We start from the raw sequence: 26,853 nt of genomic DNA, 5'->3' as shown, positions 1-26,853 counted from the left end.
GCAGCCCCAACAACAACCACAGCTGCACCAACTACAACCACACCTGCACCAACTACAACCACAGCTCCACCAACTACAACTACACCTGCACCAACAACAACCACAGCTGCACCAACTACAACCACAGCTGTACCAACGACAACCACACCTGCACCAACAACAACCACAGCTGCAGCAACAACAACCACACCTGTACTAACTACAACCACACCTTCAACAACAACAACCACACCTGCACCAACAACAACCACAGCAGCCCCAACTACAACCACAGCTGTACCAACAACAACCACAGCATCCCCAACAACAACCACAGCTGCACCATCTACAACCACACCTTCACCAACAACAACCACACCTGCAGCAACAACAACCACACCTGTACTAACTACAACCACACCTTCACCAACAACAACCACACCTGCACCAACAACAACCACAGCAGCCCCAACTACAACCACCGCTGTACCAACAACAACCACAGCAGCCCCAACAACAACCACTGCTGCACCAACAACAACCACAGCATCCCCAACTACAACCACAGCTGTACCAACAACAACCACACCTGCTCCCACGACAACCACAATTGCACCAACAACAACCACACCTGCTCCAACGACAACCACACCTGCACCAACAACAACCACAGCTGCACCAACTACAACCACAGCGGCACCAACAACAACCACAGCTGCACCAACTACAACCTCAGCGGCTCCAAAAACAACCACACCGGCTCCAACGACAACCACATCTGCACCAACTACAACCACACCTGCACCAACAACAACCACACGTTCACCAACAACAACCACAGCAGCCCCAACAACAACCACAGCTGCACCAACTACAACCACACCTGCACCAACTACAACCACACTTGCACCAACTACAACTACACCTGCACCAACAACAACCGCAGCTGCACCAACTACAACCACAGCTGTACCAACGACAACCACACCTGCACCAACAACAATCACAGCAGCCCCAAAAACAACCACAGGTGTACCAACAACAACCACACATGCACCACCAACAACCACATCGGCACCAACAACAACCACAGCTGCACCATCTACAACCACACCTTCACCAACAACAACCACACCTGCAGCAATAACAAGCACAGCTGCATTAACAACAACCACACCTGCACCAACAACAACCACAGCAGCCCCAACTACAACCACAGCAGCCCCAAAAACAACCACAGCTGTACCCACAACAACCACACATGCACCAACAACAACCACAGCTATACCAACAACAACCACACCTGCACCAACAACAACCACACCGGCACCAACAACAACCACAGCTGCTCCAATGACAACCACAGCTGCACCAACGACAACCACACCTGCACCAACAACAACCACAGCAGCCCCAACAACAACCACAGCAGCACCAACAACAACCACAGCTGCACCAACTACAACCACAGCTGCACCAACAACAACCACAGCAGCCCCAACAACAACCACAGCTGTACCAACAACAACCACACCGGCACCAACAACAACCACACCTGCACCAACAACAACCACAGCAGCCCCAACAACAACCACAGCTGTACCAACAACAACCACACCTGCACCAACAACAACCACAGCTGTACCAACAACAACCACACCTCCACCAACAACAACCACAGCTGCACCAACTACAACCACAGCTGCACCAACTACAACCACAGCTGCACCAACAACAACCACACCTGTACCAACAACAACCACAGCTGTACCAACAACAACCACACCTCCACCAACAACAACCACACCGGCACCAAGAACAACCACAGCTGCACCATCTACAACCACACCTGCACCACCAACAACCACACCTGCACCAACAACAACCACAGCAGCCCCAACTACAACCACAGCTGTACCAACAACAACCACACCTGCCCCAACTACAACGACAGCTGCACCAACGACAACCACAGCTGCACCAACTACAACCACAGCGGCCCCAACAACAACCACAGCTGCACCAACTACAACCACTCCTGCACCACCAACAACCACACCTGCTCCAACGACAACCACAGCTGCACCAACAACAACCACAGCTGTACCAACAACAACCACACCGGCACCAACAACAACCACACCTGCACCAACAACAACCACAGCAGCCCCAACAACAACCACAGCTGTACCAACAACAACCACACTTGCACCAACAACAACCACAGCAGCCCCAACAACAACCACAGCTGTACCAACAACAACCACACATGCACCAACAACAACCACAACCGGCACCAACAACAACCACAGCTGCACCAACAACAACCACAGCTGTACCAACAACAACCACACCGGCACCAACAACAACCACACCTGCACCAACAACAACCACAGCAGCCCCAACAACAACCACAGCTGTACCAACGACAACCACACCTGCACCAACAACAACCACAGCAGCCCCAACAACAACCACAGCTGTACCAACAACAACCACACATGCACCAACAACAACCACACCGGCACCAACAACAACCACAGCTGCACCATCTACAACCACACCTTCACCAACAACAACCACACCTGCAGCAACAACAACCACACCTGCACTAACTACAACCACACCTTTACCAACAACAACCACACCTGCACCAACAACAACCACAGCAGCCCCAACTACAACCACAGCTGTACCAACAACAACCACAGCAGCCCCAACAACAACCACTGCTGCACCAACTACAACCACAGCAGCCCCAACTACAACCACAGCTGTACCAACAACAACCACAGCTGTACCAACAACAACCACACCGGCACCAACAACAACCACACCTGCACCAACAACAACCACAGCAGCCCCAACAACAACCACAGCTGTACCAACAACAACCACACTTGCACCAACAACAACCACAGCAGCCCCAACAACAACCACAGCTGTACCAACAACAACCACACCTGCACCAACTACAACCACAGCTCCACCAACTACAACTACACCTGCACCAACAACAACCACAGCTGCACCAACTACAACCACAGCTGTACCAACGACAACCACACCTGCACCAACAACAACCACAGCTGCAGCAACAACAACCACACCTGTACTAACTACAACCACACCTTCAACAACAACAACCACACCTGCACCAACAACAACCACAGCAGCCCCAACTACAACCACAGCTGTACCAACAACAACCACAGCATCCCCAACAACAACCACAGCTGCACCATCTACAACCACACCTTCACCAACAACAACCACACCTGCAGCAACAACAACCACACCTGTACTAACTACAACCACACCTTCACCAACAACAACCACACCTGCACCAACAACAACCACAGCAGCCCCAACTACAACCACCGCTGTACCAACAACAACCACAGCAGCCCCAACAACAACCACTGCTGCACCAACAACAACCACAGCATCCCCAACTACAACCACAGCTGTACCAACAACAACCACACCTGCTCCCACGACAACCACAATTGCACCAACAACAACCACACCTGCTCCAACGACAACCACACCTGCACCAACAACAACCACAGCTGCACCAACTACAACCACAGCGGCACCAACAACAACCACAGCTGCACCAACTACAACCTCAGCGGCTCCAAAAACAACCACACCGGCTCCAACGACAACCACATCTGCACCAACTACAACCACACCTGCACCAACAACAACCACACGTTCACCAACAACAACCACAGCAGCCCCAACAACAACCACAGCTGCACCAACTACAACCACACCTGCACCAACTACAACCACACTTGCACCAACTACAACTACACCTGCACCAACAACAACCGCAGCTGCACCAACTACAACCACAGCTGTACCAACGACAACCACATCTGCACCAACAACAATCACAGCAGCCCCAAAAACAACCACAGGTGTACCAACAACAACCACACATGCACCACCAACAACCACATCGGCACCAACAACAACCACAGCTGCACCATCTACAACCACACCTTCACCAACAACAACCACACCTGCAGCAATAACAAGCACAGCTGCATTAACAACAACCACACCTGCACCAACAACAACCACAGCAGCCCCAACTACAACCACAGCAGCCCCAAAAACAACCACAGCTGTACCCACAACAACCACACATGCACCAACAACAACCACAGCTATACCAACAACAACCATACCTGCACCAACAACAACCACACCGGCACCAACAACAACCACAGCTGCTCCAATGACAACCACAGCTGCACCAACGACAACCACACCTGCACCAACAACAACCACAGCAGCCCCAACAACAACCACAGCAGCACCAACAACAACCACAGCTGCACCAACTACAACCACAGCTGCACCAACAACAACCACAGCAGCCCCAACAACAACCACAGCTGTACCAACAACAACCACACCGGCACCAACAACAACCACACCTGCACCAACAACAACCACAGCAGCCCCAACAACAACCACAGCTGTACCAACAACAACCACACCTGCACCAACAACAACCACAGCTGTACCAACAACAACCACACCTCCACCAACAACAACCACAGCTGCACCAACTACAACCACAGCTGCACCAACTACAACCACAGCTGCACCAACAACAACCACACCTGTACCAACAACAACCACAGCTGTACCAACAACAACCACACCTCCACCAACAACAACCACACCGGCACCAAGAACAACCACAGCTGCACCATCTACAACCACACCTGCACCACCAACAACCACACCTGCACCAACAACAACCACAGCAGCCCCAACTACAACCACAGCTGTACCAACAACAACCACATCTGCCCCAACTACAACGACAGCTGCACCAACGACAACCACAGCTGCACCAACTACAACCACAGCGGCCCCAACAACAACCACAGCTGCACCAACTACAACCACTCCTGCACCACCAACAACCACACCTGCTCCAACGACAACCACAGCTGCACCAACAACAACCACAGCTGTACCAACAACAACCACACCGGCACCAACAACAACCACACCTGCACCAACAACAACCACAGCAGCCCCAACAACAACCACAGCTGTACCAACAACAACCACACTTGCACCAACAACAACCACAGCAGCCCCAACAACAACCACAGCTGTACCAACAACAACCACACATGCACCAACAACAACCACACCGGCACCAACAACAACCACAGCTGCACCAACAACAACCACAGCTGTACCAACAACAACCACACCGGCACCAACAACAACCACACCTGCACCAACAACAACCACAGCAGCCCCAACAACAACCACAGCTGTACCAACGACAACCACACCTGCACCAACAACAACCACAGCAGCCCCAACAACAACCACAGCTGTACCAACAACAACCACACATGCACCAACAACAACCACACCGGCACCAACAACAACCACAGCTGCACCATCTACAACCACACCTTCACCAACAACAACCACACCTGCAGCAACAACAACCACACCTGCACTAACTACAACCACACCTTTACCAACAACAACCACACCTGCACCAACAACAACCACAGCAGCCCCAACTACAACCACAGCTGTACCAACAACAACCACAGCAGCCCCAACAACAACCACTGCTGCACCAACTACAACCACAGCAGCCCCAACTACAACCACAGCTGTACCAACAACAACCACAGCAGCCCCAACAACAACCACACCTGCACCAACAACAACCACACCGGCACCAACAACAACCACAGCTGCACCAACGACAACCACACCTGCACCAACAACAACCACAGCAGCCCCAACAACAACCACACCTGCACAAACTACAACCACAGCAGCACCAACAACAACCACAGCTGCACCAACAACAACCACACCTGCACCAACAACAACCACAGCAGCCCCAACTACAACCACAGCTGTACCAACAACAACCACACCTGCCCCAACTACAACCACAGCTGCACCAACGACAACCACACCTGCACCAACAACAACCACAGCTGCACCAACTACAACCACAGCGGCACCAACAACAACCACAGCTGCACCAACTACAACCTCAGCGGCTCCAACAACAACCACACCTGCTCCAACGACAACCACAGCTGCACCAACTACAACCACACCTGCACCAACAACAACCACACGTGCACCAACAACAACCACAGCAGCACCAACAACAACCACAGCAGCCCCAACAACAACCACACCTGCACAAACTACAACCACAGCAGCACCAACAACAACCACAGCTGCACCAACAACAACCACACCTGCACCAACAACAACCACAGCAGCCCCAACTACAACCACAGCTGTACCAACAACAACCACACCTGCCCCAACTACAACCACAGCTGCACCAACGACAACCACACCTGCACCAACAACAATCACAGCTGCACCAACTACAACCACAGCGGCACCAACAACAACCACAGCTGCACCAACTACAACCTCATCGGCTCCAACAACAACCACACCTGCTCCAACGACAACCACAGCTGCACCAACTACAACCACACCTGCACCAACAACAACCACACGTGCACCAACAACAACCACAGCAGCACCAACAACAACCACAGCTGCACCAACTACAACCACACCTGCACCAACTACAACCACACCTGCACCAACTACAACTACACCTGCACCAACAACAACCACAGCTGTACCAACTACAACCACAGGTGTACCAACAACAACCACAGGTGTACCAACAACAACCACACATGCACCAACAACAACCACACCGGCACCAACAACAACCACAGCTGCACCATCTACAACCACACCTTCACCAACAACAACCACACCTGCAGCAATAACAAGCACAGCTGCATTAACAACAACCACACCTGCACCAACAACAACCACAGCAGCCCCAACTACAACCACAGCAGCCCCAAAAACAACCACAGCTGTACCCACAACAACCACACATGCACCAACAACAACCACAGCTATACCAACAACAACCACACCTGCACCAACAACAACCACACCGGCACCAACAACAACCACAGCTGCTCCAATGACAACCACAGCTGCACCAACGACAACCACACCTGCACCAACAACAACCACAGCAGCCCCAACAACAACCACAGCAGCACCAACAACAACCACAGCTGCACCAACTACAACCACAGCTGCACCAACAACAACCACAGCAGCCCCAACAACAACCACAGCTGTACCAACAACAACCACACCGGCACCAACAACAACCACACCTGCACCAACAACAACCACAGCAGCCCCAACAACAACCACAGCTGTACCAACAACAACCACACCTGCACCAACAACAACCACAGCTGTACCAACAACAACCACACCTCCACCAACAACAACCACAGCTGCACCAACTACAACCACAGCTGCACCAACTACAACCACAGCTGCACCAACAACAACCACACCTGTACCAACAACAACCACAGCTGTACCAACAACAACCACACCTCCACCAACAACAACCACACCGGCACCAAGAACAACCACAGCTGCACCATCTACAACCACACCTGCACCACCAACAACCACACCTGCACCAACAACAACCACAGCAGCCCCAACTACAACCACAGCTGTACCAACAACAACCACACCTGCCCCAACTACAACGACAGCTGCACCAACGACAACCACAGCTGCACCAACTACAACCACAGCGGCCCCAACAACAACCACAGCTGCACCAACTACAACCACTCCTGCACCACCAACAACCACACCTGCTCCAACGACAACCACAGCTGCACCAACAACAACCACAGCTGTACCAACAACAACCACACCGGCACCAACAACAACCACACCTGCACCAACAACAACCACAGCAGCCCCAACAACAACCACAGCTGTACCAACAACAACCACACTTGCACCAACAACAACCACAGCAGCCCCAACAACAACCACACCTGCCCCAACTACAACGACAGCTGCACCAACGACAACCACAGCTGCACCAACTACAACCACAGCGGCCCCAACAACAACCAGAGCTGCACCAACTACAACCACTCCTGCACCACCAACAACCACACCTGCTCCAACGACAACCACAGCTGCACCAACAACAACCACAGCTGTACCAACAACAACCACACCGGCACCAACAACAACCACACCTGCACCAACAACAACCACAGCAGCCCCAACAACAACCACAGCTGTACCAACAACAACCACACTTGCACCAACAACAACCACAGCAGCCCCAACAACAACCACAGCTGTACCAACAACAACCACACATGCACCAACAACAACCACACCGGCACCAACAACAACCACAGCTGCACCAACAACAACCACAGCTGTACCAACAACAACCACACCGGCACCAACAACAACCACACCTGCACCAACAACAACCACAGCAGCCCCAACAACAACCACAGCTGTACCAACGACAACCACACCTGCACCAACAACAACCACAGCAGCCCCAACAACAACCACAGCTGTACCAACAACAACCACACATGCACCAACAACAACCACACCGGCACCAACAACAACCACAGCTGCACCATCTACAACCACACCTTCACCAACAACAACCACACCTGCAGCAACAACAACCACACCTGCACTAACTACAACCACACCTTTACCAACAACAACCACACCTGCACCAACAACAACCACAGCAGCCCCAACTACAACCACAGCTGTACCAACAACAACCACAGCAGCCCCAACAACAACCACTGCTGCACCAACTACAACCACAGCAGCCCCAACTACAACCACAGCTGTACCAACAACAACCACAGCAGCCCCAACAACAACCACACCTGCACCAACAACAACCACACCGGCACCAACAACAACCACAGCTGCACCAACGACAACCACACCTGCACCAACAACAACCACAGCAGCCCCAACAACAACCACACCTGCACAAACTACAACCACAGCAGCACCAACAACAACCACAGCTGCACCAACAACAACCACACCTGCACCAACAACAACCACAGCAGCCCCAACTACAACCACAGCTGTACCAACGACAACCACACCTGCACCAACAACAACCACAGCTGCACCAACTACAACCTCAGCGGCTCCAACAACAACCACACCTGCTCCAACGACAACCACAGCTGCACCAACTACAACCACACCTGCACCAACAACAACCACACGTGCACCAACAACAACCACAGCAGCACCAACAACAACCACAGCAGCCCCAACAACAACCACACCTGCACAAACTACAACCACAGCAGCACCAACAACAACCACAGCTGCACCAACAACAACCACACCTGCACCAACAACAACCACAGCAGCCCCAACTACAACCACAGCTGTACCAACAACAACCACACCTGCCCCAACTACAACCACAGCTGCACCAACGACAACCACACCTGCACCAACAACAACCACAGCTGCACCAACTACAACCACAGCGGCACCAACAACAACCACAGCTGCACCAACTACAACCTCATCGGCTCCAACAACAACCACACCTGCTCCAACGACAACCACAGCTGCACCAACTACAACCACACCTGCACCAACAACAACCACACGTGCACCAACAACAACCACAGCAGCACCAACAACAACCACAGCTGCACCAACTACAACCACACCTGCACCAACTACAACCACACCTGCACCAACTACAACTACACCTGCACCAACAACAACCACAGCTGTACCAACTACAACCACAGCTGTACCAACGACAACCACACCTGCACCACCAACAACCACAGCAGCCCCAACAACAACCACAGGTGTACCAACAACAACCACACCAGCACCAACAACAACCACAGCTGCACCATCTACAACCACACCTTCACCAACAACAACCACACCTGCAGCAACAACAAGCACAGCTGCATTAACAACAGCCACACCTGCACCAACAACAACCACAGCCGCCCCAACTACAACCACAGCGGCTCCAACAACAACCACACCTGCTCCAACGACAACAACAGCTGCACCAACTACAACCACACCTGCACCAACAACAACCACACGTGCACCAACAACAACCACAGCAGCACCAACAACAACCACAGCTGCACCAACTACAACCACACCTGCACCAACTACAACCACACCTGCACCAACTACAACTACACCTTCACCAACAACAACCACACCTGCAGCAATAACAAGCACAGCTGCATTAACAACAACCACACCTGCACCAACTACAACCACAGCAGCCCCAACTACAACCACAACTGTACCAACAACAACCACTGCTGCACCAACTACAACCACAGCGGCTCCAACGACAACCACAGCTGCACCAACGACAACCACACCTGCACCAACAACATCCACAGCAGCCCCAACAACAACCACAGCTGCACCAACTACAACCACACCTGCACCAACTACAACCACAGCTCCACCAACTACAACTACACCTGCACCAACAACAACCACAGCTGCACCAACTACAACCACAGCTGTACCAACGACAACCACACCTGCACCAACAACAACCACAGCTGCAGCAACAACAACCACACCTGTACTAACTACAACCACACCTTCACCAACAACAACCACACCTGCACCAACAACAACCACAGCAGCCCCAACTACAACCACAGCTGTACCAACAACAACCACAGCAGCCCCAACAACAACCACAGCTGCACTATCTACAACCACACCTTCACCAACAACAACCACACCTGCAGCAACAACAACCACACCTGTACTAACTACAACCACACCTTCACCAACAACAACCACACCTGCACCAACAACAACCACAGCAGCCCCAACTACAACCACCGCTGTACCAACAACAACCACAGCAGCCCCAACAACAACCACTGCTGCACCAACAACAACCAAAGCATCCCCAACTACAACCACAGCTGTACCAACAACAACCACACCTGCTCCCACGACAACCACAATTGCACCAACAACAACCACACCTGCTCCAACGACAACCACACCTGCACCAACAACAACCACAGCTGCACCAACTACAACCACAGCGGCACCAACAACAACCACAGCTGCACCAACTACAACCTCAGCGGCTCCAAAAACAACCACACCGGCTCCAACGACAACCACAGCAGCCCCAACAACAACCACAGCTGCACCAACTACAACCACACCGGCACCAACTACAACCACACTTGCACCAACTACAACTACACCTGCACCAACAACAACCGCAGCTGCACCAACTACAACCACAGCTGTACCAACGACAACCACACCTGCACCAACAACAATCACAGCAGCCCCAAAATCAACCACAGGTGTACCAACAACAACCACACATGCACCACCAACAACCACATCGGCACCAACAACAACCACAGCTGCACCATCTACAACCACACCTTCACCAACAACAACCACACCTGCAGCAATAACAAGCACAGCTGCATTAACAACAACCACACCTGCACCAACAACAACCACAGCAGCCCCAACTACAACCACAGCTGTACCAACAACAACCACAGCAGCCCCAACAACAACCACTGCTGCACCAACTACAACCACAGCGGCTTCAACGACAACCACACCTGCACCAACAACAACCACAGCTGCACCAACTACAACCACACCTGCACCAACTACAACCTCAGCGGCTCCAACAACAACCACACCTGCTCCAACGACAACCACAGCTGCACCAGCTACAACCACACCTGCACCAACAACAACCACACCTGCTCCAACGACAACCACAGCTGCACCAACTACAACCACACCTTCACCAACAACAACCACACCTGCTCCAACGACAACCACAGCTGCACCAACGACAACCACACCTGCACCACCAACATCCACAGCATCCCCAACAACAACCACAGCTGCACCAACTACAACCACACCTGCACCAACAACAACCACAGCTCCACGAACTACAACTACACCTGCACCAACAACAACCACAGCTGCACCAACTACAACCACAGCTGTACCAACGACAACCACACCTGCACCAACAACAACCACAGCAGCCCCAACAACACCCACAGCTGTACCAACAACAACCACACATGCACCAACAACAACCACACCGGCACCAACAACAACCACAGCTGTACCATCTACAACCACACCTTCACCAACAACAACCACACCTGCAGCAACAACAACCACACCTGTACTAACTACAACCACACCTTCACCAACAACAACCACACCTGCACCAACAACAACCACAGCAGCCCCAACTACAACCACAGCTGTACCAACAACAACCACAGCAGCCCCAACAACAACCACTGCTGCACCAACAACAACCACAGCAGCCCCAACTACAACCACAGCTGTACCAACAACAACCACAGCAGCCCCAACAACAACCACACCTGCACCAACAACAACCACTGCTGCACCAACTACAACCACAGCGGCTCCAACGACAACCACACCTGCACCAACAACAACCACAGCTGCACCAACTACAACCACACCTGCACCAACAACAACCACAGCTGCACCAACTACAACCACAGCAGCCCCAACGACAACCACTGCTGCACCAACAACAACCACAGCTGTACCAACTACAACTACACCTGCACCAACAACAACCACTGCTGCACCAACTACAACCACAGCGGCTCCAACGACAACCACACCTGCACCAACAACAACCACAGCTGCACCAACTACAACCACACCTGCACCAACAACAACCACAGCTGCACCAACTACAACCACAGCAGCCCCAACGACAACCACTGCTGCACCAACAACAACCACAGCTGTACCAACTACAACTACACCTGCACCAACAACAACCACAGCTGCACCAACTACAACCACAGCTGTACCAACGACAACCACACCTGCACCAACAACAACCACAGCTGCAGCAACAACAACCACACCTGTACTAACTACAACCACACCTTCACCAACAACAACCACACCTGCACCAACAACAACCACAGCAGCCCCAACTACAACCACAGCTGTACCAACAACAACCACAGCAGCCCCAACTACAACCACACCTGCACCAACAACAACCACAGCAGCCCCAACTACAACCACCGCTGTACCAACAACAACCACAGCAGCCCCAACAACAACCACTGCTGCACCAACAACAACCACAGCATCCCCAACTACAACCACAGCTGTACCAACAACAACCACACCTGCTCCCACGACAACCACAATTGCACCAACAACAACCACACCTGCTCCAACGACAACCACACCTGCACCAACAACAACCACAGCTGCACCAACTACAACCACAGCGGCACCAACAACAACCACAGCTGCACCAACTACAACCTCAGCGGCTCCAAAAACAACCACACCGGCTCCAACGACAACCACAGCAGCCCCAACAACAACCACAGCTGCACCAACTACAACCACACCGGCACCAACTACAACCACACTTGCACCAACTACAACTACACCTGCACCAACAACAACCGCAGCTGCACCAACTACAACCACAGCTGTACCAACGACAACCACACCTGCACCAACAACAATCACAGCAGCCCCAAAATCAACCACAGGTGTACCAACAACAACCACACATGCACCACCAACAACCACATCGGCACCAACAACAACCACAGCTGCACCATCTACAACCACACCTTCACCAACAACAACCACACCTGCAGCAATAACAAGCACAGCTGCATTAACAACAACCACACCTGCACCAACAACAACCACAGCAGCCCCAACTACAACCACAGCTGTACCAACAACAACCACAGCAGCCCCAACAACAACCACTGCTGCACCAACTACAACCACAGCGGCTTCAACGACAACCACACCTGCACCAACAACAACCACAGCTGCACCAACTACAACCACACCTGCACCAACTACAACCTCAGCGGCTCCAACAACAACCACACCTGCTCCAACGACAACCACAGCTGCACCAGCTACAACCACACCTGCACCAACAACAACCACACCTGCTCCAACGACAACCACAGCTGCACCAACTACAACCACACCTTCACCAACAACAACCACACCTGCTCCAACGACAACCACAGCTGCACCAACGACAACCACACCTGCACCACCAACATCCACAGCATCCCCAACAACAACCACAGCTGCACCAACTACAACCACACCTGCACCAACAACAACCACAGCTCCACGAACTACAACTACACCTGCACCAACAACAACCACAGCTGCACCAACTACAACCACAGCTGTACCAACGACAACCACACCTGCACCAACAACAACCACAGCAGCCCCAACAACAACCACAGCTGTACCAACAACAACCACACATGCACCAACAACAACCACACCGGCACCAACAACAACCACAGCTGTACCATCTACAACCACACCTTCACCAACAACAACCACACCTGCAGCAACAACAACCACACCTGTACTAACTACAACCACACCTTCACCAACAACAACCACACCTGCACCAACAACAACCACAGCAGCCCCAACTACAACCACAGCTGTACCAACAACAACCACAGCAGCCCCAACAACAACCACTGCTGCACCAACAACAACCACAGCAGCCCCAACTACAACCACAGCTGTACCAACAACAACCACAGCAGCCCCAACAACAACCACACCTGCACCAACAACAACCACTGCTGCACCAACTACAACCACAGCGGCTCCAACGACAACCACACCTGCACCAACAACAACCACAGCTGCACCAACTACAACCACACCTGCACCAACAACAACCACAGCTGCACCAACTACAACCACAGCAGCCCCAACGACAACCACTGCTGCACCAACAACAACCACAGCTGTACCAACTACAACTACACCTGCACCAACAACAACCACAGCTGCACCAACTACAACCACAGCTGCACCAACGACAACCACACCTGCACCAACGACAACCACAGCAGCCCCAACAACAACCACACCTGCACCAACTACAACCACAGCTGCACCAACTACAACTACACCTGCACCAACAACAACCACAGCTGCACCATCTACAACCACACCTTCACCAACAACAACCACACCTGCAGCAACAACAACCACACCTGCACTAACTACAACCACAGCTGCACCAACGACAACCACACCTGCACCACCAACATCCACAGCATCCCCAACAACAACCACAGCTGCACCAACTACAACCACACCTGCACCAACAACAACCACAGCTCCACGAACTACAACTACACCTGCACCAACAACAACCACAGCTGCACCAACTACAACCACAGCTGTACCAACGACAACCACACCTGCACCAACAACAACCACAGCAGCCCCAACAACAACCACAGCTGTACCAACAACAAACACACATGCACCAACAACAACCACACCGGCACCAACAACAACCACAGCTGTACCATCTACAACCACACCTTCACCAACAACAACCACACCTGCAGCAACAACAACCACACCTGTACTAACTACAACCACACCTTCACCAACAACAACCACACCTGCACCAACAACAACCACAGCAGCCCCAACTACAACCACAGCTGTACCAACAACAACCACAGCAGCCCCAACAACAACCACTGCTGCACCAACAACAACCACAGCAGCCCCAACTACAACCACAGCTGTACCAACAACAACCACAGCAGCCCCAACAACAACCACACCTGCACCAACAACAACCACTGCTGCACCAACTACAACCACAGCGGCTCCAACGACAACCACACCTGCACCAACAACAACCACAGCTGCACCAACTACAACCACACCTGCACCAACAACAACCACAGCTGCACCAACTACAACCACAGCAGCCCCAACGACAACCACTGCTGCACCAACAACAACCACAGCTGTACCAACTACAACTACACCTGCACCAACAACAACCACAGCTGCACCAACTACAACCACAGCTGCACCAATGACAACCACACCTGCACCAACGACAACCACAGCAGCCCCAACAACAACCACACCTGCACCAACTACAACCACAGCTGCACCAACTACAACTACACCTGCACCAACAACAACCACAGCTGCACCATCTACAACCACACCTTCACCAACAACAACCACAGCAGCACCAACAACAACCACAGCTGCACCAACTACAACCACAGCAGCCCCAACAACCACAGCTGTACCAACAACAACCACACCTGCACCAACAACAACCACAGCAGCCCCAACAACAACCACAGCTGCACCAACAACAACCACACCTGCACAAACTACAACCACAGCAGCACCAACAACAACCACAGCTGCACCAACAACAACCACACCTGCACCAACAACAACCACAGCTGTAGCAACAACAACCACACCTCCACCAACAACAACCACATCGGCACCAACAACAACCACAGCTGCACCATCTACAACCACACCTGCACCAACAACAACCACAGCTGCACCAAGTACAACCACAGCGGCACCAACAACAACCACAGCAGCCCCAACAACAACCACAGGTGTACCAACAACAACCACAGGTGTACCAACAACAACCACACATGCACCAACAACAACCACACCGGCACCAACAACAACCACAGCTGCACCATCTACAACCACACCTTCACCAACAACAACCACACCTGCAGCAATAACAAGCACAGCTGCATTAACAACAACCACACCTGCACCAACAACAACCACAGCAGCCCCAACTACAACCACAACTGTACCAACAACAACCACAGCAGCCCCAACAACAACCACTGCTGCACCAACTACAACCACAGGGGCTCCAACGACAACCACAGCTGCACCAACAACAACCACAGCTGCACCAACTACAACCACACCTGCACCAACTACAACCACAGCGGCTCCAACAACAACCACACCTGCTCCAACGACAACCACAGCTGCACCAACTACAACCACACCTGGACCACCAACAACCACACCTGCTCCAACGACAACCACAGCTGCACCAACTACAACCACACCTGCACCAACAACAACCACAGCTGCACCAACTACAACCTCAGCGGCTCCAACAACAACCACACCTGCTCCAACGACAACCACAGCTGCACCAACTACAACCACACCTGCACCAACAACAACCACACCTGCACAAACTACAACCACAGCAGCACCAACAACAACCACAGCTGCACCAACTACAACCACAGCTGCACCAACTACAACCACAACTGCACCAACAACAACCACAGCAGCCCCAACAACAACCACAGCTGTACCAACAACAACCACACCGGCACCAACAACAACCACAGCAGCCCCAACAACAACCACAGCTGTACCAACAACAACCACAGCTGTACCAACAACCACCACACCTCCACCAACAACAACCACACCGGCACCAACAACAACCACAGCTGCACCATCTACAACCACACCTGCACCAACAACAACCACACCTGCACCAACAACAACCACAGCTGCACCAACTACAACCACAGCGGCACCAACAACAACCACAGCTGCACCAACTACAACCTCAGCAGCTCCAACAACAACCACACCTGCTCCAACAACAACCACAGCTGCACCAACTACAACCACAGCTGTACCAACGTCAACCACACCTGCACCAACAACAACCACAGCAGCCCCAACAACAACCACAAGTGTACCAACAACAACCACACATGCACCAACAACAACCACACCGGCACCAACAACAACCACACCTGCAGCAATAACAAGCACAGCAGTATTAACAACAACCACACCTGCACCAACAACAACCACAGCAGCCCCAACTACAACCACAGCTGTACCAACAACAACCACAGCAGCCCCAACAACAACCACTGCTGCACCAACTACAACCACAGCGGCTCCAACGACAACCACACCTGCACCAACAACAACCACAGCTGCAAAAACTACAACCACACCTGCACCAACTACAACCTCAGCGGCTCCAACAACAACCACACCTGCTCCAACGACAACCACAGCTGCACCAACTACAACCACACCTGCACCAACAACAACCACACCTGCTCCAACGACAACCACAGCTGCACCAACGGCAACCACACCTGCACCAACAACATCCACAGCAGCCCCAACAACAACCACAGCTGCACCAACTACAACCACACCTGTACCAACTAGAACCACAGCTCCACCAACTACAACTACACCTGCACCAACAACAACCACAGCTGCACCAACTACAACCACAGCTGTACCAACGACAACCACACCTGCACCAACAACAACCACAGCAGCCCCAACAACAACCACAGCTGTACCAACAACAACCACACATGCACCAACAACAACCACACCGGCACCAACAACAACCACAGCTGCACCATCTACAACCACACCTTCACCAACAACAACCACACCTGCAGCAACAACAACCACACCTGTACTAACTACAACCACAACTTCACCAACAACAAACACACCTGCACCAACAACAACCACAGCAGCCCCAACTACAACCACAGCTGTACCAACAACAACCACAGCAGCCCCAACAACAACCACTGCTGCACCAACAACAACCACAGCAGCCCCAACAACAACCACACCTGCACCAACAACAACCACTGCGGCACCAACTACAACCACAGCGGCTCCAACGACAACCACACCTGCACCAACAACAACCACAGCTGCACCAACTACAACCACACCTGCACCAACAACAACCACAGCTGCACCAACTACAACCACAGCAGCCCCACCAACCACCACTGCTGCACCAACAACAACCACAGCAGCCCCAACAACAACCACACCTGCACCAACAACAGCCACAGCTGCACCAACTAAAACCACAGTGGCCCAAACAACAACCACAGCTGCACCAACTACAACCACAGCGGCTCAAACAACAACCACACCTGCTCCAACGACAACCACAGCTGCACCAACTACAACCACACCTGCACCAACAACAACCACACCTGCTCCAACGACAACTACAGCTGCACCATCTACAACCACAGCGGCCCAAACAACAACTACAGCTGCACCAACTACAACCACACCTGCACCAACGACAATAACACCTGCACCAATGACAACCACACCTGCTCCAACGACAACCACAGCTGCACCAACTACAACCACAGCTGCACCAACTACAACCACAGCTGCACCAACAACAACCACACCTGTACCAACAACAACCACAGCTGTACCAACAACAACCACACCTCCACCAACAACAACCACACCGGCACCAACAACAACCACACCGGCACCAACAACAACCACAGCTGCTCCAACTACAACCACACCTGCACCAACTACAACCTCAGCGGCTCCAAAAACAACCACACCTGCTCCAACGACAACCACAGGTGCACCAACTACAACCACAGCTGTACCAACAACAACCACACCTGCACCAACAACAACCACAGCTGCACCAACTACAACCACAGCAGCCCCAACAACAACCACAGCTGCACCAACAACAACCACAGTGGCTCCAACTACAACCACACCTGCACCAACAACAACTACACCTGCTCCAACCACAGCTGCACCAACTACAACCACAGCGTCTCCATCTACAACCACACCTGCAACACCCACAACCACACCTGCTCCAACGACAACCACAGCTGCACCAACGACAGCCACACCTGCACCAACAACAACCACACCTGCTCCAATGACAACCACAGCAGCCCAAACAGGAACCACAGCTGCACCAACTACAACCACACCTGCACCAACAACCACCACACCTGCTCCAACGCCAACCACAGAGGCCCCAACTACAACCACAGCTGTACCAACAACAACCACACCTGCACCAACAACAACCACAGCTGCACCAACTACAACCACAGCAGCCCCAACAACAACCACAGCTGCACCAACAACAACCACAGTGGCTCCAACTACAACCACACCTGCACCAACAACAACTACACCTGCTCCAACAACAACCACAGCTGCACCAACTACAACCTCAGCGTCTCCAACAACAACCACAGTTGTACCAACAACAACCACACCTGCACCAACAACAACCACACCGGCACCAACAACAACCACAGCTGCACCAACAACAACCACAGCGGCTCCAACTACAACCACAGTGGCACCAACCACAACCACAGCTACTGAAACAACAACCTCAGCTGCACCAACAACAACCACAGCTGCACCAACAACAACCACAGCCGCTCCAACAACAACCACAGCTGCTACTACTACATCCACAGCTGCTCCAACAACAACAACCACAGTGGTTTCAACAACAACCACAGCCGCACCAATTACAACCACAGCTGCATCAACTACAACCACAGCCGCTCCAACAACAACCACAGCAGCCCCAACAACCACAGTGGCTCCAACAACAACCCCAGTTGCACCAACAACAACCACAGCGGCTACTACTACATCCACAGCTGCTCCAACAACAACCACAGCGTCTCCAACAACAACCACAGCTGTACCAACTACAACAACAGCGGCTCCCACTACAACCACAGCTGCACAAACAAAAACCACAACTGCACCCACACCAACCACTAGTGCTCCAACAACAACCACAGCTGCACCAACTACAACCACAGCAGTGCCAACTACAACAACAGCGGCTCCCACTACAATCACAGCTGAACAAACAAAAACCACAACTGCACCGACACCATCCACAGCTGCTCCAACAACAACCACAGCGTCTCCAACAACAACCACAGCTGTACCAACTACAACAACAGCGGCTCCCACTACAACCACAGCTGCACAAACAAAAACCACAACTGCACCGACACCAACCACAACTGCTCCAACAACAACCACAGCTGCACCAACTACAACAGCACCTGCACCTACAACAACCACACCTGCACCAACAACAAACACAGCAGCCCCAACAACCACAGTGGCTCCAACAACAACCACACTTGCACCAACAACAACCACAGCTGTACCAACTACAACCACAGTTGCACCAACTACAACCACAGCGGCACCAACAACAACCACACCTGCACCAACAACAACCACACCTGCACCAACAACACCCACAGCAGCCCCAACAACCACAGTGGCTCCAACAACAACCACAGCTGCACCAACTACAACCACACCTGCACCAACTACAACCACACCTGCACCAACTACAAACACAGCGGCTCCAACTACAACCACAGCTGCACCAACTACAACAGCGGCTCCAAGTACAACCACAGTGGCTCCAACTACAACCACACCTTCACAAACGACAACCACAACTGCACAAATAACAACCACAACTGCACCGACAACAACCACAGCTGCTCCAACAACAACCACAGCTGCTCCGACAACAACCACAACTGCACCTACAACAACCACAGCTGCACCAACAACTACCACAGCCGCCCAAACTACAACCACAGCTGTTCCAACATTAACCACATTTGCTCCGACAACAACCACAGTGGTTCCAACTACATCCACACATGCACCAACAACAGCCACAACTGCTCCAACAACCACCACACCTTCATCAACTACAACCACAGTGGCTCCAATTACAACCACACCTGCACCAACTACAGCCACTGTAACTGCAACTACAACCCCACCTGCACCAACAACCACCAAACCTACACCAACAACAACCACTGCTGCTCCAACAACAACCACAGTGGCACCAACGACAACCACACCAGCACCAACAACAATCACAGCTGCTCCAACAACCACAGCTGTACCAACTACAACAACAGTGGCACCAACAACTACCACAGTGGCCCCAACAACAACCACAGCTGTACCAACAACAACCACAGCTGCTCCAAGAACAACCACAGTGGCCTCGACAACAACCACTGTGGCTACAACTACATCCACACATGCACCAACAACAACCACACCTGCACAAACAACAACCACACCTGCTCCAACAACAACCTCAGTGGCCTCGACAACAACCACAGCTGCACCAACAACAACCACAGAGGCACCAACTACAACCACAGCTTTACCAACTACAACCAAACCTGCTCCAACAACAACCACAGCAGCTCCAACTACCACCACAACTGTACCAACTACAACCACAGTGGCTCCAACTTCAACCATACCTGCAGTAACATCAACCACGTCAGCTATAACAACAACCACAGTGGCCCCAACTACAACCACAGTGGATCCAACTACCGCCACGGCTGCACCAACTACAACCACACCTGCACCAACAACAACCACAGCTGTACCAACTACAACCACAGCGGTACCAACAACTACCACAGTGGCCCCAACTACAACCACAGCTGCCCCAACAACAACTACAGTGGCTCCAACTACAACCACAGCTGTACCAACAACAACCACACCTGCACCAACAACAACCACCATTCCTCCAACGACAACCACAGCTGCACCAACGACAACCACAGCTGCACCAATTACAACCACAGTGGCTCCAACTACAACCACATCTGGTCCAAGGACAACTACAGCTGCTCCAACAACAACCACAACTGCACCAACAATAACCGCACCTGCACCAACAACAACCACAGTGGCCCCAACTACAACCACAGCTATACCAACAACAACCACAACTGCCCATTTAACAACCACAGCTGCACCAAATACAACCACAGTCGCTCCAACTACAACCACACCTGCACCAACAACAACCACAGCTGCTCCAACAAATACACCTGCTCAAACTACAACCACAGTGGCTGAGACAACAAACACATCTTCACCAACGACATCCAGTGTTGCTGCGACCACAAACACAGCTGCTCCAACAACAAACATAGCTGTTCCATCAACAACCACAGCCCCTGAGACAACAACCACAGCTGCAGTGAGCACAACCACAACTGCTCAAAAAACAAATACTTCTTCCACTGTACCAGCCACAACTGCAGCTGGTGCTCCAACCAGTATTGCTGTCACTACTGCAGCCGCCGCCCCCACTAATATTCCTACAACTACATCTGCTGGAACTCCAACAACAAGCACAGTTTCACCTACCACTAGAACAACTACCTCCAATGCAGTTCACAACAAATCAAGTGTCTTCCTGCTTATAGCTCTTTTGTCAATAGTTATGTTGAATTAAACTTGCACATATCCTATGTTTAAATGAAATCTTTTAGTCTTGAAAATATTTCCAAATGTTTTATATGCACTATGTTTATTTCTATAAGTTATTTTGAATGTAATCTTTAAATCCATTATGATGGTTTTAAGTTAAACTCTTAAATAAATAACATACATATGTTTTTTGTCTCTTGAAACATTTTAAAATTACACTACCATATGGGATACTCTTCTTTTATTATATCTTTTAAAATGCCATAATTTTTAATTTAATATTTATTTTTCTGAATGGGAGCATTATATATGTTATTGATTGTGCAGAATGTATGCTCTTGATTTCTTCTTCCTGTCCCTTATTTATTTCAATAAATGATCATATCATGTACTTTTAGAATTCCTGAATAAAAAAATGTCTGATTAACTACATATTTGTTTTTACAGTTACTGTATGTGACAATACGGTGGTTTATCTTTTTACATCATGCAACATTTTCAAGTTTATCATTAACAGAAAGAGTAAAAACTACATTCGCTTACTGTTAATTTGTGGTTCATTTGTAAAGTGTACAGGCATTCTTAATACATCTTGGTGAGACAGCACTTTCAGAGATGGAAATATATTAAAATTAAAAGTGAAACAGTCATATTCAAATACAATAAAATAATATAGAAAACAATTCCAAACTGTATGGCTCAATTGGGAGTCAGACAGACAAGCAGACGAACTTCTCCATTTTATGCCAACTTGCCATTTTGCCAGATAAATCTTTTTTATATAAGCATGACATCACAGTGAATTGCTGACAGTTTAACACCCATAATAATAATTAACAATGAAATAGATAAAAAAAGCTGTGCCAAGTTACAATAATGATGAGGATGTAAATAAGGTGCAACCAAACATTTTGTTGCTATGTGGCAATTAATGTAATTTTAGTTTCATCGTCGTCTTCAACAGTCTAGATTGAATGAGTAGTAGATTTCTATTAAAGGATTACTTTGGGTATATTTTTTGTGTGTATATTATTTTGTTTCATGTATCAACCAATGCCAAAACTAGACCTACTGTTTTTTTCTTCAGAAAGGCTCAAGACTCAATCACAGTCCATAGTCACATCTAGTAACCGGATCCACCACAGCTTCTCACTAAGATGGACATTTCTGTCATCTCCTCTCTCAGAGATATTTTCAGCAACTGACTAGATCACACTTAAGCTAGAACTCATTAGAAGTATTTTTTAGGCTAAGAAGGGAGCGCTCTGAGAGGACTCAGAATCTTTTTGAATACCAGCCTGGTTCCTAACACTACAACAGGGTCCCAAAGTAATATTGTCTAGGGAAAACAATTCACTAGAAATGTGCTTCTAAAGTGTTCAACATAGGTGTATTCTATTTATTAATAATAATAATAATAATAATAATAATAATAATAATAATAATAATAATGTTATTATTAAGAGTGTTATTGTTGCACTCTTGGGAGACTAATTTTCCTTGAATTTGCGAGGTCTCGCTGCAGTTCATGTGCAGTACCCAGCACTTGACTATAGGTGGTGGTATTGTTAAGGACAACATGTTTTTGCTCTTAACATGCAATAATTCTTGTTCATAAAAACCAGGTTAAGGCTTGGTTACACTAGGTAACAAAAATATTTTTTGGAATTTGTTCTTTCAACTGAATTAGGGCTATTTTGCGCAACTGAATCCAAAACCCCAAGGCCTTCAGATTCTCACAGACTACAAGTACCCCAATACCACCCCCCGCTTCTACTGATATCTCCTTCCTCAACGAACTTAACAACTTCTATGCTCGTTTTGTATATCCAGTATATCGCCGGTGCCCCGGTGCCCCGGAGCCCCGGCGATATACTGGTTTCTCTAATTTTATTTAGAGAAATCCGATCTTCTGACTTATCAGTTCATTTCTATTAATATTTCTCATCCAAAAAAAAGGTTTTAGGAGAAAAAACATGTCTTCTAACAGAGTGTATTAATTAAATGTTACAAACTTGGATTTCTGTAAATTCAATGACAAAAACTTATAAGGGTAACTGCTGTTGGAGCTATTTATTCTTTATTTCTTTATGCATTTGAATTTTGTTAGTTTATTTTTACATTTCTAGTTTTTGTATTATTTGCAGGTTCATAATTGTCAGTTCTATGTATCTTTTGTTTTTATTATTTGTTCTTATTTATTCGTTTTCTAAAGACAGGAAGTGAGGTAGATCAATCCACTTTCTATAAGTGTAGGGGCCTGGTAAAGGACCAGCAGGCATTTGGGTTTGGGGCCTAAGGTTCTTACCAGAGCAACAGAAGTAGACAGAAGTAGACAGGAGCAACAAAGGAAAGTTTGAACGTTATAAGTGTTTTGCTGAAAAGGAAAATAAAAGCAACCAAGATAATAAACAAGTTTGGACATTAAACTTCTTGTGCCTGCGTGAAGAATTTGGACCCCAGTACCTCATAGTGGCGGATAGAACCCTTTATTGGATGTTTGGTTTGACAAACAATCGCCATTAGAGCAAATAAAAACCTCCCCATGGATCAAGTAAGGAACCAACTCGCGGACTAAAAGGAATAATCCCTCATCAATGGACATGTTGGATGTATGGATCTCAAGGATTACCGTCAAACAAAAGGTTTTGGATCGTCTTTGAAATCAAGCGTCAGGCCTGGATCGACACGTCACTCATTCATCAAACTGGTACGTGACAATATTGTTCAAGCCGTAAAGGAAAACGGTGAAACTACTGGAGTTTAAAGACATTGTTTCACTGCACAGACTGATGAGATGAGTTTGATGTGACAAGTTGACGCTTAATTGGATAAAGACGTGTGCCGACGCCCATCATGGAAATGTTTGTTCACACGAATCAACCTCTTTAAACAAAGAGACATGTTTGTGCTTTGTCCTGTGGATTCCTTGTGGATTGTGCTGCTTTTAAATGTTTGAAATAATTCAAAGGATCGCTAAAAATGTCTGATGTAAAGAGCAAAGAGGATGACACTCAGATGTCGCAAGAGAAAAGAAACATCAAATTCACACAAAAGGGTTTGGAGTTTTACATAAAAACATGTCAAGAAAAACGAAGTTTAAAGTGTAAACAAGCTTCAAAATTAGTGGAGAAAATTTCCGCATTAATGATGTCACAAGAAAATGTTAAGAAAGTGTCTTCTGACTTTGTCAAGTTTATTAAATGCTATCAAGATGCAACCGATTTACATGAATCCTTTTTATGTTTGCCATTATCAGAAGAAGAAGTGAAAAGGCAATCTGTGTATTTTCAGTCCAAGGTGACGACATTCTCTGATTTTATGGACAATGTAAAGGTTTGGTTGCATGAAGCAGGAGATTCATATACCGAACAGAAAAATAATGTTGATGATGATCAGGTTGCAGATCTGGATGAAATAAATCCTGAAGACAGTGTCTCTAATATTTCAAGTGTAACGCCACGTTCAAAAACATCTTCACAGCAATCTCGGACTTCATCTACCTCTTCTGCACGCATTAAAGCTGCGGCTGAAAAGGCAGCGCTCATGGAGAGATTGGCCGCGTTGGACAAAAAACATCTGATCGAAGCTCAAGAGGAAAAACTGAGAAAAGAAAAGGAAAAAATAGACTTGGAAACAGAGTTGGCAGCAACTAATGCAAAACTTAATGTTTTGAACATAATCTCAGTTGCTGGTTCTCAACGATCCGATGGAATGAACTCTTATTTTGAAAGAGCCCAAGTAAAGGACACGCCTCTGCTAAATCCTGGCGCTGATGAGTTTGTTCCGAAAGAAAGAGCAAATTTTTCATCCGACTCTCCTGTCGTCAGACCTAAACAGAGGCAGAAACAACTTCAAATGGATCAGATGAGA

At 49.7% G+C, this 26,853-nt stretch overlaps 1 protein-coding gene across 1 annotated transcript; it reads left to right on the top strand.

The window, feature by feature from the left end:
* Positions 1–6,043: 6,043 nt before the first annotated feature.
* LOC111610605 (integumentary mucin C.1-like) lies at positions 6,044–26,501 on the top strand (the record flags this gene model as incomplete). The annotated part of the gene is made up of 4 exons (XM_023345306.1): positions 6,044–6,091; positions 10,142–10,231; positions 16,961–17,008; positions 26,433–26,501. Coding segments are annotated over 4 exons (255 nt in total), but the record flags the coding sequence as incomplete, so codon positions are not given.
* Positions 26,502–26,853: the final 352 nt, after the last annotated feature.

The sequence above is a fragment of the Xiphophorus maculatus genome, chromosome 13 (assembly GCF_002775205.1).
Source record: "Xiphophorus maculatus strain JP 163 A chromosome 13, X_maculatus-5.0-male, whole genome shotgun sequence".
Lineage (NCBI taxonomy): Eukaryota > Metazoa > Chordata > Actinopteri > Cyprinodontiformes > Poeciliidae > Xiphophorus > Xiphophorus maculatus.
The sequence above is the reverse complement of the archived record's forward strand: the minus strand, read 5'-3'. Positions and strand labels throughout refer to the sequence as shown.